This window comes from Callithrix jacchus, chromosome 7, assembly GCF_049354715.1.
Source record: "Callithrix jacchus isolate 240 chromosome 7, calJac240_pri, whole genome shotgun sequence".
Classification (NCBI taxonomy): Eukaryota; Metazoa; Chordata; class Mammalia; order Primates; family Cebidae; genus Callithrix; species Callithrix jacchus.
Genome location: NC_133508.1, coordinates 49,712,267 through 49,731,991, shown reverse-complemented (window position 1 = coordinate 49,731,991; position 19,725 = coordinate 49,712,267). Strand labels below are relative to the sequence as shown.

General features: G+C 50.4%; 2 protein-coding genes across 5 annotated transcripts in view; one reads left to right on the top strand and one right to left on the bottom strand.

Moving 5' to 3' along the window:
* Positions 1-433: 433 nt before the first annotated feature.
* On the top strand, positions 434-1,888 carry NPPA (natriuretic peptide A). Its single transcript, XM_002750306.7, has 3 exons — positions 434-655; positions 777-1,103; positions 1,587-1,888. The coding sequence occupies exons 1-3, from the start codon at positions 533-535 to the stop codon at positions 1,596-1,598; spliced, it is 462 nt and encodes a 153-aa protein (XP_002750352.4). The 5' UTR covers positions 434-532; the 3' UTR covers positions 1,599-1,888.
* A 2,223-nt stretch (positions 1,889-4,111) lies between these two features.
* CLCN6 (chloride voltage-gated channel 6) overlaps positions 4,112-19,725 on the bottom strand; it is a 40,024-nt gene continuing 24,410 nt past the window's right edge. For 3 of the 4 annotated variants that reach the window (XM_009000411.5, XM_035307750.3, XM_078330386.1), the window contains exons 10-23: positions 19,263-19,395; positions 18,231-18,344; positions 17,828-17,994; positions 17,141-17,267; positions 13,387-13,513; positions 13,014-13,167; positions 12,697-12,856; positions 12,502-12,608; positions 10,956-11,142; positions 9,942-10,099; positions 9,604-9,760; positions 8,680-8,787; positions 8,459-8,584; positions 4,112-7,015 (exon numbers count right to left, since the gene is read on the bottom strand). In XM_009000411.5, the coding sequence (XP_008998659.1) occupies positions 6,935-7,015; positions 8,459-8,584; positions 8,680-8,787; positions 9,604-9,760; positions 9,942-10,099; positions 10,956-11,142; positions 12,502-12,608; positions 12,697-12,856; positions 13,014-13,167; positions 13,387-13,513; positions 17,141-17,267; positions 17,828-17,994; positions 18,231-18,344; positions 19,263-19,395 (1,906 nt within the window). In that variant the 3' untranslated portion in view covers positions 4,112-6,934. The remainder of the gene's footprint in view (positions 7,016-8,458; positions 8,585-8,679; positions 8,788-9,603; positions 9,761-9,941; positions 10,100-10,955; positions 11,143-12,501; positions 12,609-12,696; positions 12,857-13,013; positions 13,168-13,386; positions 13,514-17,140; positions 17,268-17,827; positions 17,995-18,230; positions 18,345-19,262; positions 19,396-19,725) is intronic. The other variant, XR_621562.5, reaches the window with a different exon arrangement.

Sequence of the window (19,725 nt, the reverse complement as noted above, 5' to 3'; positions counted from 1 at the left end):
TCCTCTCCACCCTTATTTGGAGGCCCTGACAGCTGAGCCACAGACAAGCCTGGGGGAGCTGGGCACCAGCCAAATATCACCCTCTGTTTCCCTGCATGGGTACCAGTGTTGAGGAGAAAGAATCCTGAGGCATGGCGGTGAGATAACCAAGGACTCTTTTTTGCTCTTCCCACACCTTTGAAGTGGGAGCCTCTTGAGTCAAATCAGCAAGAATTCAGCTCTTGCAGCTGAGGGTCTGGGGGGCTGTTGGGGCTGCCCGAGGCAGAGGGGCTGTGACAAGCCCTGTGGGATGATAACTTTAAAAGGGCATCTCCTGCTGGCTTCTCTCTCGGCTGCTTTATCACTGCAAGTGACAGAATGGGGAGGGTTCTATCTTTCCTGCGTGCTTGAAGAGTTGGGAGGACTATAAAAAGAGGAGGTGCTGGGCAGTTTGGAGACAGGGACGGACGTAGGCCAGGAGAGGGGAACTAGAGAGGAACCAGAGGGGAGAGACAGAGCAGCAAGCAGTCGATCGCTCCTTGACTACACCAGCATGGGCTCCTTCTCCACTGTCACCGTGAGCTTCCTCTTCTTTCTGGCATTCCAGCTTCCAGCTCAGACCAGAGCTAACCCCGTGTACAATGCCATGTCCAACGCAGACCTGATGGATTTCAAGGTAGGACCAGGAAAGTGGGTGCAGTCTGGGGCCAGGGGACTTTTGATGCTGTTCTCGTTCCTCTTGATTTTCTCCAAGTCAATGAGGCTTATCCCTTTCCTTGTATTTTTCTTTTGTAAAGAATTTGCTGGACCATTTGGAAGAAAAGATGCCTTTAGAAGATGAGGTCGTGCCCCCACAAGTGCTCAGTGAGCAGAATGAAGAAGCGGGGGCTGCCCTCAGCCCCCTCCCTGAGGTGCCTCCCTGGACTGGGGATGTCAGCCCAGCCCAGAGAGATGGGGGTGCCTTCGGGCGGGGCCCCTGGGACTCCTCCGATAGATCTGCGCTCCTAAAAAGCAAGCTGAGGGCGTTGCTCACTGCCCCACGGAGCCTGCGGAGATCCAGTTGCTTTGGGGGCAGGATGGACAGAATTGGAGCCCAGAGCGGACTGGGCTGTAACAGCTTCCGGGTAAGAGGAACTGGGGATGGAAATGGAATGGGATGAACACTATTGGGAGACACCTTTAGCAGGAATTATTCCCTCCGAAGTTTCTGCCCCAACACCATGAGTGCCCCATAGGTGTCAGGACACACCATCTATCATCCTCAGCTACAGTCTGCTGAGAAAATGCTAAAAAAAAAAAAAAAAAAAGTGACTGCCACTAGCACTAGGAAATTAAAATATCCATAGGTCCAAGTTATCTTTGCATGGCTGATTAGCAGTTCATGTTCCTCTCCAGAACTGTAAGATCCTGAAGGGCTTAAGTGACATTTACTCTGCTGAGTAACTTGCTTATCAATTCATGAAGCTCAGAGAGTCGTCAGGCAGGATGGGGGCTGGTGGGAAGGTGATCAGTAATCAAGGTCAGAGGATGGGCACATTCATAAATGAAGCTGACATTTCCAGTACAGCCAGGTCACCACGCTAGATATGTCTGTGTTCTCTTTGTAGTACCGAAGATAACAGCCAGGGAGGACAAGGAGGGCTGGGCCCTGGGGCAGATGGCAAGAGACTCTTGTCCCCTGGGGTCTCTCCTGCAACTTCGTGTCATCTCATTGCCCTGGAGTTGTGATCATCCAATCCAAGCTGTGGCTTCCTGTCAACACTTCTCATATTTTATGCTAACTGTAGATGAAGTGGTTTGATTGTGGCTTCCTCGCCTCTCCCACCCCATGCATTAAATTTTAAGGTAGAACCTCACCTGTTACTGAAAGTGATTTGAAAGTGAATAAATTTCAGCACCATGGACAGAAGACAGATGCCCACATTGGTGTGATTTCTTCCGTCTCCGGGCAGAGTTCAGCTTGATTTTCCTTGTCATTTTACTCTTTGTCAGAGAAAAACAAATGCTCAACTTTTCTTTTTCCTTTCATTTCTCCCTCCTTTTCTGTGGGTCGTTGGGGAGGCCTCAAATTCCACCCACAGTGGTTTCTGGTTACACGGGTTTTTATTGTTTTTAGAGGGGGACATTCAGAAAATGAAAGTATTTAATTAGATCCTCTCTGATACATTTCGAGAGAGATGCTACAGATAAGTTAATGGTACTTTTTAGTTTTGAAAAGAATAGGCAGAGTGTTGAGTTTAAAAGCTGAGCAGGCCAGGCATGGTGGCTCACTCCTATAATCCCAGCATTTTGGGAGGCCAAGATGGGCAAATCACTTGAGCCCAGGAGTTTAAGACCAGCCTGAGTAATAGAGTGAGACCCCATCTCTATAAAAAAAAATTAAAAATTAGCCAGGTGTGGTGATGTGCACTTGTAGTTCCAGCTATTTGGGAGGCCAAGGTGGGACGATGGCTTGAGCCTAGGAGGTGGAGGCTGCAGTGAGCTGGTATCATGCCACTGCACTCTAGCCTGAGTGACAGAATGAGACTTGTTTCAAAAATATAATAAAAACTGAGCACAGTGAAGACAGGTTTGCCATGCAGACAAACTGAGTTTATGTGCCTTTGTTGTACTAACAAGTATTTAGAAAATAGCCAAAGTCTTTGACTAATTCGGGTCCAAAGGGCCTGGGCTTGTATTTTACTAAAATAAGAACCACTGGAGAAGATACAGGCTTTTTCTATCTGCTCCTGAAAAGGCTATTGTTCTGAGCACAAAAAACCAGGGTTGAAGTTCACCTTAAACAGAGTGACCTGTCTTCCCACCTGTTACCCATGGACTCCACCCTCTCATCAGATTCTATGGCACTCCAACACCCCACACCCACATGTGCCCTTGTGCCCTTATTTCTGTTTCTTTCACCTGGGTTTCCTTCCTCTGGTCCTCCCGAGGACATTGTACTCATTCCTTAAGGCTCATGTGAGCACCACTTCTTCCCTGATATCTCATGCCCAGTAACGAATCTCTTCACAGGCAGCATTTCACATGTAACAGTAATAGTAGCACACAACATGAGCTGCCAGTGTGCAATTGCTTGTCTACGTCCCTAGACTGCAAGCTCTTTGAGGGCAAATGCCTCTTTGGCACTCTGAGTTGATGCCCCCTAAATGTTGGTCAAATTGCCTTGGTCTTGTCGAGAAATTGGGAAAAGAGGAAAGGAAATGGAAATTTGCTCCTTGCAGAGGAAAGTGGGAGGGTCCCCGTGAACTGCTGACAGCGGGTGAAGGTGGGGAAAAAGCTTCATCTAACCACTTCCAATCAAAATGTTCCCTATCTGGGCTTTACACACTGAAGGGCAGAAACTGGGAGGCAGATAGAGAATGAAAAGGATGAAGCTAAGAGCAACAGGAGACAGTGCTGGCCCAAACCTGGCTCCAGAGGTCTGGCACAGTATTACAGTGTTACGAGTTGTCAGCAGGGGAAGTAGCAGCTGGGCCCATTTCCAAGGCGTCTCCGTAACACAGGGAGTTCTCATCGAATAGACATGACAAATACACACACCCCTGGAGTTCCAGAATACTTGGGGCTAGGTGCTAGGCCTGAATTGACTGCAACTGTTTCTGTCTCTGATGGAATGATGACTCGAAGCAGGTCGGAGGGAGACAGAGGCCATGCTTCTTGCAAAACCGAAAGCAACCAAAACACAATGGCAGATAGCAGCGACAGAAGCTGGCCACGGGTCTCCACCTCTCCAGATCCAGCGCCAGTTTCACTTCTGGTTGGACATTAGGGCATCTGCTTGCGGGAAATATTCCTAATAGAATGGATTCCCCATCTGCTGCTCCAGGACGCTGTTGCTAGCAGGAGGAGATGGTTTCTAGAGGACAGGATCGGGAAGAGTGCTCATCAGGGAGAAACAGATACTGCTGACTTCTACTAAGACCCACAGGATGAAATCCGTTCTTATTAAGGTCGCTGCTTGGTACAGAGAAATGGACTCCCATGGATGAAGAGCCCTGCTGGGCAGCTGCATAGGGAGAGCTCTGAGACTATAAAGCCATGTCCTAGTGTAATTTTCACACATCAGAAACAGGGGGAATAAAATAAAAACCAAGTACCCCTTGAAAGAAAGAGCAGCATGGAGACAAAAGGCTAAAGGAGACAGAAGACATTTTATTCTGACATGTTATGGTTACAATGAGAACTCCCAAGTTCCAAAGGTTCAAATAAAAATAGCATTTTACAAATTAAAAAAAATACAATTTATATACACAGTGGAATTAGCTCACATCATACAAACCAACAGTGCAAACAGAAAAAGGAAGCTGCGACGGTGGCAATGGCCAAGGTCCGCAGAGCCGTGGGGCAATACTGCACGTCAATACTGCGGGGCCGGAGAGGCCTTCCTGTCACCCAGGCTCCTGTCAGTGCCTAATTCTGCAGCACAAATGTCATACACAGGGCTGAGTCCAGAAAGTGTCCCTTCCAGCTGGGAACTGTTAAACAAGGTCATGAGCAAATCATCCCACAGCACAAGGTCCCACAGCCAGGGCCGGGGACCCCTCAGTCCTGCTCACCAATCATCTCGCCTAGGAGCCACGAGACGCCAAGCTGGAGACCAAACACAAACCACCACCTCTAGCCACACGCAGGATCTCCATCCAAGGATCTGTTTGACTGAGGCGCCTTATCACTCGGTGATGGGGCTGCTAATGGGTGAGATGCTGAAAGGCTGGTTTCTAATGAACAGAAATGGAAGGAGCGAGGCTTACAGTTTACTGTCACGAGTGGAGAAGTTGTTGTCTTTGGACTTATCTGGAAAGGGCAGATGCAGAGAGAACAGGAAACCATGTGCCTTTGCATGGGGCCTGGGTTTGGGGCCTCCTTGGCCGCCGCCCAGTAAGTTTAGGGGAGGGAGGCATTTGCATTCTACTGCCTATCTCTGTGCTAAACTCATGGGAACAAAATATCTGGTGACTTAAACACAACAGGATGGGCACGAGGGATGAATTCCAACAACATTCACCAGGTCAGCAAGCGGCTGCTGATCCAACCCTCCAGAGGCCAGGGTCCTCCTGCAGGGCGTTAGCTCTGGTAACTCCAGAAAGGGGCAGGGAGAGGGGATGAAGTGTCTGTGACAGGTGATCACACCATTCTCCTGACTTGGACAATTTTTAGTAAAATGAAGAAATAATGTGATCAAGCTCTGAACACTGCCATAAAGCAGTGGCAGCTGGCCAAACACATTTAAATAAGTATTGCCTTTTTGGTCCTTGTGATTTCCTGTACCATTTCCTAGGAGTATCATCCCCCATTTCACATGTCAGGTGCATTCTGGAAGGCAGAAACATTTAGAAGTCAAAGTAATTTTGGTCAAAGAGATAAGAAAATGGGGAAAATGGAAAGGGCCACAGTCAGCTGGAAAAGAACTCGAAGCAGCCCCCTCTCTGGAGTGGAATTATTCCCCAGTGTGCTGAGTGCAAGACCTGAACTGGCAGAGCCAGGACTGATGCCCACCCCAGGGTGAAAGGTAGCCTTGGCCAAGGAGGTCGCCCAGGGCTGAGCCTGAGAGAGCTGTGCTGCCAGGGCCAGGCACTGAGGCCCGTGGGCAACCTCAACATTAAAAAAAAAAAAAAAAAAACTAAACGTAAATGAAGGCCATCTTGAGCCAAAGCACGTCTGCCCCAGGGATGCCGGATGGGACTGAGATGGCAATGTAGAAGGTAGGGGAAGATAAGCCAATGCCCAGATGCTCACTTTGGGTGCCTAGTCAGAGGGGGTGGCCCGCCTGGAGAAGAATGACAACACTGAATGACAGGGGTGGTTCCCACGCTTCATGCTGGCAGGAAGAACCTCCCCACGCACCCTCCCTGTGGCGTGGGAGACTCTCCTGAAGGGCCTGTGTATGTAAGCTTGGGACGGCTAGTGCAGGGAGGAGAGAGGTGTTTGTGGGGGCGGACATCCTCTTCCTCGAATAGGCCACCCGCTTTATCATAGCACGCACCTTTCGGCAGTCACTGGCTCAGAAGTGCTTCCTTTCTATCAATGGTCCATTCCCCAGAGTTCAGTAAAGCTGTTTCATCTAGGAGTGCCCTGCTTTTAGCTAACTTTGGTGGGTGATGCCAAGATCCTCGGTGCTCTGGCTGCTCCATCATGAAGATGGAGATCAAAACTTAAGGAAACGAAAAGCATCAGGATAGAAACATGTTACTCGGAGACTAGGAAAAATCTGCAAATGGAGATAAAGGGGAAATGTTAAGAACTAGGGTAGATGTAAATCTGATCGTAACATCAGATGTATCACCCAAGGGTTATTAGTGTGATTTTAATGCTTTGTGTTTCTGGTGGGTGGTGGTTCTAAGGAGAGTCAAACCACAGGGGCAAGACGGGAGCCTCTGCTCACACCCAGGAAGCAGAACCTTTCCCTTAAAACAAACCAGTAAAGATATGGTGTTAGGAGTCCCGAATAAGGGAAGGCCTCTCTGAAATATGGAGAATTTCCTCAGCGCCCAATTCCTAAATCTGGTCATTAACTGAATGTTGTAACTGGCGTCTCCCCAGCTTTTGCCTTGGCCAAGTCCCACTCATACATTTAAGGCAATAGCCGGAATCTCGAGGAAGGTAACAAAGATGGCCAGGAACACCGCTCAGAGTGCAGCTCAGGGTCCGCCTGATTCCACCTCTGGTTCAAGCTTGGTGGGGCCAGGGGTGGGCCTGTGCCAACACTGGAGGGTGGGAACACGGGGAGCAGGAAGCAGGAAGATCCTTGCTGGGGAAGTCAGAAAAGTCCAAGCTCTGATGGTTCTAAACCACCCCCAGGACCTCTGACCAGCAAGGTTTCTGATGACTCCGGGCTTTCTGAGAGAGTGGGTGACTGGGAATCTTCCATGCCCTGAACAGCCCCAGCCAGCTGTGCCAGTCGGAGCGAGCACGAGCTGCCTCCCCAGGCAGCCCCAGAAGAGGGCGGGCTGGCCTGTCAGATGGTCTGGTAGTGCTGCCTCAGCCTGGCCTGCAGAAATTCATAGGTCAGGTTGTGCCGTGTGATGATCCCCACGATCTAGGACAAGGAGAAGAAGGCCCAAGTCACCTGCAGGGTAAAACCTGCTGCGAGAACAGGAGGGATAGGAGCCACCCTGTTAAGTTTGTCACAGAATGTGGAGAGACAGCGGACCAGGCCTGGACAGTGTGGGGCCAGACACAGCTTGACTGGGATAAACAGATAATGAGGGCTCACACACTGGAGGCCAAGGGGATAAGGTTGGCTCCAAACAGGGCCTGGGTCAGCTAGCATCTCAACTAAAATGTCCTTCTACAGGGCACGTGCTTAACGCTCAGCTCCCACCATGACCAGCCTGCTGCAGACAGGAGCCTTTGAAGTCTCCTAAGATCATGACCCCTGCCACGCCTCATACTCACCATCTTGTAAAGTGACCTATGAGAGTCACAGTCACAGTCATTTGGTCATTAAGTGGTTCCCACGTGTCACTGTTGTTGGGAACCCCAAAGCCACGTCATAAATGACATTAGGACTCTGTCAGTGTGGTTGGCAATTACATTTCAAAGGACACAATTTGACCTGCTGCAATTAAAACCTGTGTAAGAGCACACTACGGATGCCAGGGTCAGGCTGCATAGAAAAAAGACTGAGACAGGGCATGGTGCCTCACGCTGCAACCCCAGCGCTTTGGGAGGCCGAGGCAGGTGAATCACTTGAGCTCAGGAGTTCAAGACCAGCCTGGGCAACATGGTGAAACACCATCACTACCATAAATACAAAAATTAGCTGGGCATAGTGGCGCACACCTGTGGTCCCAGCTACTCAGGAGGCTGAGGTGGGAGGACTGCTTGAACCTGGGAGGTCGAGGCTGCAATGAGCCGAGATCGTGCCACTGCACTCCAGCCTGGGCCACAGAGCGAGACTGCCTCAAAACAACAACAGCCACAACAAAAGACTGAGAGGGTAGCTTTGAAAAGTTACCACGGCTACCATAGGATAGGGACGACGGTTTGGCTTTCACTTGTTTTTTGCTCCTAAGTGTTTTTGTATTTTCCTACAGTGAAATAATATTTGTGTAATAAGAAAACAAATTTCTAAAAAGAAAAAAGGAAAGTTTGCAGCAATAATTACCAAGTGTTTGATCTTTGTAAAGCTCAAAGTACTTTGCTTGAAATACTCTCATCTAATGCGCGAATCCCCACACAGGTGGAGAACCAAGGAACACGTGGTCTGGAGTGAAGACCATTTCAGGAGGAAGACGCAGCCCAGGGGAGGTGGGGCTCTGGCGGGAAAGGACAGCCAGAAGGACGCTGGTGCCATCTGCTGGCAGGCAGGGGAAAGGGTCCCAAGCGCAGAGAAGCCAAGAGGGGTTCAAAGCCACAGTGCTCGGCCATCTTCCCTCCTGATGGGATGCCTTCACTTATGGTGAGAGCCTGGATGCACAAACAACGCCAGGCTGGGGGATCCTTTCTCGAAGGTGGGGGCAGGGCAGGGGCCACTCACCTCTCCCACGGCATTCACCACGGGCAGGTGGCGCAGGCCCATGGTTCTGAACAGGTTGAAGACTTGGGAGACGTGGGTGTTGGGTGAGATGGTGAAAGGTGAAGGATTCATGTATGGGGTGACATCCTGCAAAGAGACCACACGCGTGTCACTGGCTGCCTGAGATGCCAACAGCACAAAGGGGCAGCTCCGCGTGGGACAGGCCGGGGGGCCCTTCTCACCACGATCATGCGGGGGTTGAGCAGCGTGAGGTCCAGGTCGTGGATGTCGGGGTACCGCGGGTAGTCCTCGGCCATCTCGGCATAGGAGAGGCGCGGCTGGCTGGCGCTCTGCAATTCCAACCAAGACACTGTCAAGCTCGGGCAGCAATGGCCAGCAGGGTCAGCCCGGAGCCCCTCCCTTGGTGCCTGCATCTGCCCAGCCTGGGCCCGAGGGAGGTAGGGCAGCAGCAGACACTCCAGTCTGAGAGCTCTCCAGTCACACCCAGTCCATGGCCAGGTCCTAGCTGTGGCACTGTGGGCAAATCCCCTATCTCTCTGTACTCCCTTCCTTCCTTCATGAGATGCAAATGGGTTACCTGGAAGTTTAAGTAAGAGAAGTGCTAAGTGGCTGGGGCGGGGTGATGAACGTATCCCCCCCGAAAAGGTATGGCCAAGTCCTAATCCCTAGTATCTATGAATGCGACCTTTCCAGAAACAGGGCATCTGGAGATGTGATGGAGCTCAGATAAGCCCATGCTGCATTAGGGTGGGCCCCAAATCCAGTGACAAGTGTCCTTAGGGAAAGGAGAGAAGATTCGTGTGACAACAGAGGTGAGGATGGGGCTGCTTTCGGTCAGGAGCACCAAGGACTGCAGGCAACTCCCATGAATCAGGAAGTGGCGAGGACAGCTCCTCTCCCAGAGCCCAGAGAGCGCCACACTGGTGACACCTAAACTTTGTACTTCTGGTCTTGAACTATGAAGGAATAAACTGCTGCTGTTTCTTGCCACCCGGCTGTGGCGACTCCTCCCCTAACTCCACTCTGCACCGCTTGCCTCACATTCAGCTTTCCCCATGGCACTGTCGATGGCCTGCCGGGCAGCACCCAACCTCATGAGCTTCATCAGGCCTGGCCTGGCCGGTTTCTGCATCAGAGAAACTTACCGACTGGCTCTCAGAGTAACAAACTCCTCGGACAAGCAGGGTGACAAGCTGCGACCGAAGGATCAGGCCGTGGAAGGTCAGAGGGCGGAAGCGCTCCTCCATGGTCCAGTCTTCACTCGGGGACTGGTCAGGGTATAGGTTGGGGTAGGGAGTGTATCTGTTACACAAAAACCAGATGCTGCCTGGGATACCCTCAGCAGGAGTGCTTCTCAACCATGTTCCCAGCCTGCTCCCTATCCAATGTTCCCAGGAAGCTCAGGAGCCACCTTACAACATCTGAGCCAAGGGCTCACTCCACCATGTGCAGCCCTGTGGGCAGCTGGGGCCCCCGCTCTCACCTCCTCTCCAGCATCTGCTGCAGGAGGTCCTCCTTCTCGGCTGGCTCCTCGGAGGTGATGTGCTCATCGCACATGTTCCGCAGCTCGCTGGACGGGTAAGACTTCATGGACTGGCTCCGTTTGCGCTGCTCGCCAGCCCGGGTGAGGATGCTGGATTTCTGTGGGTGGGGAGGCCACAGGCTACTGCGCGTGAGCAAACGAACAGAGCAGCATGGATGGAGCTTAAGGATTTGGGTGACAGGGATGGTCAGAGGCAGATCCAGATGCAGGAACTTAAAGGGGCTGAGGTTCAAAGGAGTGGCTCAGGGGCTGGGGGTTCAAAGGCGCCTGAGCCCTTGGACTTGGCTGCAGTCTCCATGGCTTTCTTTGATCTGGGAAGAGCAGCTTGATTCTCCAGAGGGGAACAACCCATCTCCTACAGCCTGTCTTGGTAGAACTGTCAGTCAACGTGCCTGCCCCCAAAGCCAAGGAGTGGCACCCGACCCAAGTGAGACAAAGGGATGCTCCCTCTCCCTGGATTCTGAATCGGAATCAGGAGGAACCCAAGGCCAGTGTTCATTCCTCCTGGTACCCGAAAGGTGTCCACTAGAGCCTGCACCTGGTCCCACAGCACACAGGTTCTGGTCCTTCAGCTTTCCTGACCTGACAGTCCTGAGGTTTCCTACGGATTTCTTTCTCTTTCTTAAGTAGGTGAAAGTCCATTTCTGTTGCTGGCATCTCTAAATCTCTCCCTGATACTCTTACACAGTAAATTAACCATGAAAGCTGCGGACTTGAAAAATAGATCTGTCCATACGCTTACTGCGGAAAGAACGAGCATAAGTCTTGATGGCCAGATAAAGCCGCCCCTCCTGTCAAATCTGCCCTCCCTGTCGCATGTGATGAGAACAGTGTTGATTTCCCCTGAGAGCCAGTAACTTCACCCCAGCCAGGGTCGGGCAAAGCACTAAGCCATGTGAAAATGGGGGACCGCTGGACTCTCACCCACCTTTCCTCTCATGCCGTTTTCTTTACCTTGAACTTGATGTTGTTACTGATGAGCTGGTTGCCCTTCATGAACTCCTTCTCATTGCCGCGGTTCTCTGTGACCACCGGGAAGGCGTGGTGGACTGTGGTGCGCAGGATGCTCACCAGAGACTGGATGCGGGTGTGCGGGTAGACGTAGGTCAGGTTGGGCTCCATGATGTCACTGGCTCTCAGCCTGGGGGAGGAGGGGAAGCCATCCAGTCTCGTGATAGTGCCTGCAGGCCCGTGGGAGCAGGCTATGCTGGCTCTTCATCCCTGTTCAGACCACGCTGGGGGCTCTTCTGAACTGCCCCAGCTCTTCCTCAAACCCAATGCATTCCTTTGTACTTCCATCCCCTCACACATGCTGTTCCCCGCGCCTGGAATGCCCTGTCCTGCTGTCTCATACTAGTGGGCCCTGGCTCATCCCTTAGCTCAACAGCAACATCCCCTTCCCAAGAAGCCCCTCTGCTGGCCCAGGGGCCGGCCAAGCCCTCGCCAGTGCCCGGCAGCACACTGCTCATACTGCCCCTGAACTGCTCATTGTACTGCAGCATTTACAAACAGCATCTGGGCTGGGCGCGGTGGCTCATGCCTGTAATCCAAGCACTTTGGAAGGCTAAGGCTGGTGGATTGCTTGAGCCCAGGAGTTCGAGACCAGTAGGCAACACAGCAAAACCCCATTTCTATAAAAAAATGTTTAAAATTAGCCAGGCGTGGTGGCAGGCGCCTGTGATCCCAGCTATTCAGGAGGCTGAGGTGGGAGGATCGTTTGAACCTGGGAGGCATAGGTTGCAGTGAGCTATAATCATGCCACCGTACTCCAGCCTAGGCAACAGAGTGAGATCTTGTCTCAAAAAAAACAACAACAACAACAACAACAACAACAACAACAACATTTGGGTCCCCATTCAGATCAGGTCATGGCCCACAGATCAAGTCCATCGTGCTCACTGCTTTCCTGCTGCAATGGCGGACTCCAGTAGTCGTGACGGAGACCATACAGCCTGGAAAGCTGAAAATAGCCTCCTGTCTGGCCCTCCACAGAAATGGCTTGCTGGCCCCTGCATTAGCCGTAAGGGCCTTGCCTGCTCTCTAGACACAGAAAGCCCAGGATACCTATGGATTAGTAGGCGGGTGATGAGGTGATTATGCCCAGAATAATCACGGCTGGCAGCAGGGCATTCTGGTGGGCACATGTGAAACAGGCTATTCTCACTCCTGGGGCTTGGCATACTCTTAGTTGAAACATTCGATCACATCACAACTTGATCCAGAGACCTCACCTCATATCTAACTGGAATGCCATGGGAGCCAAACCACCATGAAGCGGCTCTGCCCACTGCAGTCCCTACAGTGCCCATGTCCCCTTCCCTGTCCCCCAGCCCCCAGTCCATGGGCTGCTCCATGTTCTCACACAGGCTCAGGAATGAATGTGCTACTTTCTTCAGCCCAAGAAATGTGAACTACTGTTTCCTATCCTAATACTAACATTCCTTAGGCCTTAGAGCCTGCACATTCTGAAACTGGGACATGAGCAAAATCATGGCCTTACTTGTCCATTTCCACCTCTGTCTCCCATTCCAGAAGTGGCACGCCTCGCAGGCCCACGTGGATATCATAAATGCCCTTATTGAAAAAGTCCCCTGTCCATTTGGCCACCTGAAACACAAAAGGAAGACCTAAAAATAGGTCTTGTGGGGTGAACTTGGCCCTAAGCCTGACGGAGGCCTGGAGGGAGTGTACTCACCATCAGTGTGACCATGATGGGGAGCCCGTAGGTGATCTCGTTGGTGGACTCGATCAGGATGACCGTAAGGCTGATGGTCATGCGGACCACCCCGCCCAAGAAGGCTGCTGCACCAATCAGGGCAAAGGTCCCCGAATAGATGTGGCCCAATCCAATGTAGCTAGTAAAGGAAAACACCAAGAACGTGGCTTTGAATCACTCTGGCAGGCTGTAGCGGGGACCTAGAGCTCACACTCTTGTGCCTATGCACATTCATGCATGCATAGGCACAGATGCATGAACACACACACGTGCACACACACGTACACACAGAATACCTTTTTAGGACATTGGCAACTAAACGTCCAAAAGCAGCTCCACACAGCAGAGAAGGCACAAAAAGGCCACTTGGAACAGAAATGCCGTAAGTCCAACATGCAAGCAAGAAATAGAGAACGAAGAACAAGGCCAGAGTGACGGGGCTGAAAGTACCTGCAAGAGAAGAACCGACCTGAGTCCCTCTACCAGATGCCTGCCAAGGCCCACCAGACCCCACGCCAGCTCCCCTTCCAACACTGGAGGCAGAAACCGATCTTTTGTCTGGATGGGCACTACAAAGAAGTCCTGGTCTTGCTCAGAATGAAGGGCAAGCCTGGCTGTGTCTGAGATGATAGCAATTGCCCAGGGATGGGCTGTAGTGCAGATACCCACCATCCTGGTGGAAGAGCTGGAGGATGGCAGACTCCTGGGGGTTGAAGAAGAGTGTGGCCATGTCATTGTAGGTGTCATTGGGACAAAAAAATGTCTTGATACTTGAATTCACATCTTCTGATGTGACCTAAGAAGGAATCAGAAAGTCAGCACAAGGACACCTGACTGAGTCTTCAAGTGGGATGTCTCCAGCTGGGCCTGGAACAGGTGGCTAAACAGCCTTCCCTATCAATCAAACAGGGCAAAAACAGATCTCTACCAATGGCAGCCATGCATGCAAGTGTGTTCTTTACATTCAAATGCATAGATGAAAGAATTGGGATGAGGGTCTTTGTTCAACCACACTCATGATGAAAATGTCACTATGACTGATTCACCATGAGTTTGGCTCTGCTTCCTTTCCCGGTGCTAACTTTGTAAGTGATGCTGCTGGAAGCCTGTCCTGAGAGCCTTCGACTGGAGGGAAGATGAGGCAGGTGAAAGCGAGTGACTGAGAGTCGATAGGGATCTGAGGAGGAAAATCCAGGGCACCCCTTGACCGAAAGCCCCAACTCTGTTTCCAAATGGAAAAAGCCTTTGATTTTGCTAACAAAAAAAAAAAAAAAAAAAAAAGCACCCAAATTTGCTGAAAAAGAAAACCCACCAATGCCTGGAGAGTAGACCCAGTCCTCCAGTCTGCCTCTCCTCCTAAGCCCCATCTGGGGAACAGAACCCAAACAGAAAAACAGACTATGCCTACTTCTACAGATTTCAGACCTCATTTTCTTGCCATCATTCCATCATTCTGTGTGGGAAGATGGGATCCTGGTTCTACCTGACTTGCTAGAGGGCAAGGGTGGTTCAAGTGTGCTGTTTTATTTTCTAGTTGACAGTATACAACGGTACAAAGCTCTACTTCACACCTATCGCTGTGCCTCCAAATAGGGAGTGTTAGTACAAAGGTTAATCAAGACTATCGGTTTCTCCTGGATGACATTCTATTGAGGATGCTATGGAGATGCTCTTATATGGATGTACTGACAATACCAGTGGGTGGTTTGTATGACCCCGCCAGGTGAAGTGGGCTGGGCAATAAGGGATGCAGGATGCTTTGGAAACAGCACGGCATGGCTGACTGGCAGCACCTGGCACAGGTGAGCCATATGCAGAGCCCCAGCGTCGTGGAGTGCACAGGGGATGAGCTGAGCTGATGGCTTCATCGCATGCAGTGCTTCCCAAACTGTCTGGAGGAAGTTCAGTCCTGGAGGCTTTCTGGAAAGAGTCCTGTGGTCAACTGTATTAAGAAACATCCTAGCAATTCTTGGAAATCAGTGTGTCTGCTAAAAGCTGAGCACAGACTCCAAACTCAGGTGGCTTTGTCTCCAACTCTGCCACTCTCTAGTGACTTGGAGAAGTATTTCATGTTGTGACAGTTTCTTCATCTATAAAATGGCAACAATACCTACCCTCTCACTATATATGACTGGCTGAAGGTTGTTGGTCAAGACCACACTGTGCCTCAGTCTCCTCATCTATCAAATGGGGGTACAGCTACTGGCCACCACAGTGCTGGTAAGAATTAAATGAAATCATGTAAAGTACTCAGTGGAGTATCTGGTACACAATAAAGACATCAAACACTTATAACACTTACTGGAATAAGGCCTTAGAAGTTCTGTACTAAAGGAACATATTTAGGTTGGGTGCTGTAGCTTTCGCCTGTAATTCCAGCACTATGGGAGGCCAAAGCCGGAGATCATTTTAGGCCAGAAGTTTGAGACCAGCCCAGGAAACATAGCGAGATCCTGTCTCTATGAAACAAGCTGGATGTGGTGGCATGTACCTGTAGTCCCAGCTACTTGGGAGGCTGAGATGGGAAGATAGCTTGAGCCCAGAAATTTGAGGTTATAGAAAGCTATGATCATAGCACTGTACTCCAGTCTGGGTGACAGAATAAGATCCTGTCTCTAAAAAGATAAAGAAGCAAATTTAATTTTTAGCTCATCTGAGCACAGAATCAGTTTTTGTATGTTTTTAATCACATGCATCAAGGTATCTGTCTGGTAACGAGCTGGGCTTGGGAATAACTAGTAATAGGGGTCGGCAAACTTTTCCATAATGAGCCAGACAGTAAATATTTTAGAGTTTGTCAGTGACATACAGTCTCTGTGGCAAATTCTTTTTTTTCCCTCGACCGTTTCAAAATATATAAACCAGGATGGGGGCGGTGGCTCACACTTGTAATCCCAGCACTTTGGGAGGCCAAGGCAGGTGGATCACTTGAGGTCAGGCGTTCAAGACCAGCCTGGCCAACTTGGTAAAACCCTGTCTCTACCAAAAATACAAAATTAGCTGGCTGTGGCGGGTGCCTGTAATCCCAACTACTCAGGAGGCTGAGGCAGAAGAATTGCTTGAACCTGGGAAGCGGAGGTTGCAGTGAGCCAAGATTGTATCACTGCACTCTAGCCTGGGTGACAAAGTAAGACTCCCTCCCAAAAAGAAACCAAAGGAAAAAAAAAGAAAAAGCAAAAACATATACAAATAATTTACACACACATATATACTGTGTGTATACGTGTGTGTGTGTGTGTATACATATATATATATAAAACTGGGGACACTGAAGAGGCTGTTCTCCAAGTAAGGGCCCCAATAGGGATCTGAGAGATTCAAGTGGTTACCCTCAGTATTCACCAGGGATAGGGTCCACACTCCTGATGGATACCAAAATCCAAAATCCAGGATGCTCAAGTCCCAGACACAAAATGGTGTATATCTGCATATAATCTATGGAGGCCCTCCTATACAGTTTAAAATCATCTCTAGATTATTTACAATACCCTAGGACAACGTAAATGCTCTGTGAATAACTTATACTGTACTATTTCTTATTTGCATTGTTTTTTACTGTTGTCTTATTTTTTATTTTTTGCATCCTGAATATATGTGATCCACAGTTGGCTGACCCCAAGTAATTCCATGGATGCGGGACCCACGGATGTGGAAGGCCGACGGCACTTACAGAACACTCACCTGTTTGCATCCAAGACCTGGAATCATACATCTAGCTGACTCACTGAGCCACAGGTATAGTTCTCAGAGCCACTGGCTTGGACCAAAAAAAACAGGGTGGATTAAGCTCCCTGGACTACCTTATGAGACCTGCTCCTCAGGGAAAGCCTCTGGAAAATACCGCACCCGCCGAAGAAGAAAAAGGAGACGTGCAGAAGGGCTTCTTCTGCACTTTTTCTCTCAACAGGCAAGCCTATTCTCTCAATAGCATTGAGAGATAAAGGACCCAATGCCAGGAAGAGGCAGAGGATGCTGGGAAGAGAGGAGCCTCCTTGCCCTAATGCAGACATTTTTTCCTCTCATCTCAACAATGACTGGCATAGCCATAGAGGCAATGAGGTGAGTGCTAAGCCTCTGGGCCATGGCCCCTTCAGGTGAGGGGAGGTAGAAGAGTAACTGGAGCTCGGAAAGCACCTTGCTGTCTGCTTCCTGAGTGGCTGTTTCCCATGAATTTTGTTCAACAGAGAGGAGTTCCCCTCTATGATGCCAGAGTCATTAACAGAAGTGGCAAAGACAGAGGGCATTTGGGGTGCACCTTCTCTTGAGTAAAAAGATGTCGACAAATTCCTGTATCTCTTAGCTTCGGGTATGGGTATGGGAGGGGAACCCAATACATCGATTAGTTCTCAACAGAGGAAAGTCACGCATTTCGGGATTCTTCCTCGTGGGTATGGGATAAAGGTAGCAGGTGCACTGGGGTTACCTGGAGCTGGAATGAGTCATTACCGATTTGACTCGAAGAGGATATCTGTCGGCATTCTCCTAACACCATCGAGGCCACAAACACCACCACAGTGGTTACCAGAGACACCAGGAGGCTCTCTAAGACTCTAGGAGGCAAAGCACAGCTATTATAATGCCACAGAAAGAAGCTCTGATCTCAGGAATTCAGAATATAACCCTGCCTACCCCCAACCCCAACTTCCCCCAAAAGCATTCACAGCAGCCCCGGTCAGTCCACACGTGTGCAGAATTTATCAGTGATTTGCTGTATTCCAGCTATTTGTTTCTAAAAAGTGGGCAAAGTGGGCTGCTACGTCCACATCATCTCTCTCCAAGGAATGAAATGGTTTCCATTATAAGTCCTGGGACAAGAAGTCTTCTGAGAACATGCCACTCGGCAGGACCACGGTGACCCTTCTGACCTTGTCATGTGTCTCAGTGGCAAGTCAGGACAGGCTGGGAGTCAACCAGAAACCCTGACATAAATTAAACTGGGTCAGCCCTTTGGCCTGTCAAGTAGAACAAACGCATGGCCATGTTTAGATTCTCGATCTTAGATGAGAAACCAAAACGATGGAGGCAGGGTCTGCTCCTCGGGAGAGATGGCTCAGCCCACACCAAGCTCAGGGAGCCACCGCAGGCTTGGGGGAGGCGACTGCGCAGATACCTGACGAGCTTAGGTTTCGGGTGCACGTTGCGCATACGGTACTTTGCAAGCCTCTTGTTCAGACAGTTGAATGTGGCTCCCAGGAGGCCCCCAATGACCCCCATCACGATGAAGAAACCCAAATCCATAGCTGTCCAGAGATGGCATTTTTTATCAGAATCAGAGCACTGAGAGAAGGGGAAATGGAGAGGGAGAGAAAAACCATAGCAGCCATGAGCACCTGAAGAGACAGAAGAGAAGACAGAAGCAAGAGTGGGGCTGCCTTCCCGCATGCGGAGGCTAAAGGGCGAGACGCACCCTGGAAGCTGTACCTAGCCCTCTGCTCACTTCTCTCTGGTCCTTCACTTAAGAGGAAATTCTCATGGGTCAAATTAGAAATCCTGGGAGAAAGGACAAAACATACCTTAAACTCGCCAAAGTTCAGCAATCCAGGGAGCTGGAAGGAACCCCAGCTTCCAAACTGAATCCCAGAACGGAAGAAGTTGAGAGTGAAGGTAGCAGACATGGAACAAAAGAGCTAGGGGAAAGGTGACAAAAGACAAGAAGGTTCAGGAGTGGCATGCCATACTCTCCCAACCCTTCCTCTTGGTACCCACTGCTCTACGTAGACACCTGCAGAATCCACATCAGGGTACAGGGATCTGGTAACCCCTGCAGTAGATACACCCAAGTGTGACCAACTCTAGATCGGGCTTTACGAAGTTTCCATTCCAGCAGCCTACTCTACCATGAGAGCCTATTTAGAGCCTTTACAGAGCAGACCTTGCACCAAAAGGATCAATGCACAGGGAAGGACGCCCTGCTCCCAGGGAGGAGACGGGCTCCAGTCCAGGCCCCGTCACTTCCTGCTTTAGGACAACAGCCAGTTTCACATTTTCATATCAGGTGGTTCATCAAGACAGGGTAACAAGGCTGGGCGCAGTAGTTCACGCCTGTAATCCCAGCATTTTGGGAGGCTGAGGCAGGCGGATCATCTGATGTCAGGAGTTCAAGACTGGCTTTGGCCAACATGGTGAAACTGTCTCTACTAAAAATAAGAAAATTAGCTGGGCACAGTAGTACATGCCTATAATCCCAGCTACTCGGGAGGCTGAGGCAGGAGAATTGCTTAAACCCGGGAGACAGAGGCTGCAGTGAGCCAAGATTGTGTCACTGCCCTCCAGCTTGGGCAATAGAGTGAGACTCCATCTCAAAAAAAAAAGGGAAAACAGCAGTTTGATTTGGGGTTTATTGTTTGGGGATGGGGAGGGTACTGAAATGAGAAGTATAGAGAGTAGAGCTCATGTACACAAGAGCAAAGCTGTTTCTGATCCAGTTGACCCCCCCCAGTCTTATCAAAACGACCATTCCATGTACCGAATAAGGGACACCCAGTGTAACTTGGGGGCTGTGTGGTTAAGTCTGGGAAGTGGCTTTCACTGAAGGTCCTCCTCACCACTTTCCATGTGAGCCCCTGGTTCCAGAAGGACGAACCCTCCTCCAGACTGAACAAGGTACCCCCAATCGGGGCCCCGAAAGCTGCAGCAACTCCAGCAGCTGCTCCTGCTGATACAAAGTCTCTCTTGTCTCTGAGGAGAGGAGAGAAAGAGATGAGTTATCCAATAAAGGGCTCTCAGCCCACAGAAGGTGGTTTCTGACTTCCTTATCATGAACATTTTCTTTCACGCCTATGAATGAATGGGCAGGGATCCTGGAAGGGCAGGTCCCTGGTGAGGCAGCCTCTGCCACGAGCGTGCTCACCTGAGAGTCACACATCTCGGCACCAGAGTCCCCTCTGGCACGGCAGCTACTCCACCTGGGAACAGGAGCTCCTGACATCTGTGTTTTCTGTGATCACAGAACCTTAGCCCCAGCTCAGGGGGAAGATCAAAGATCGGTGAGATCACTGCGGCACCATG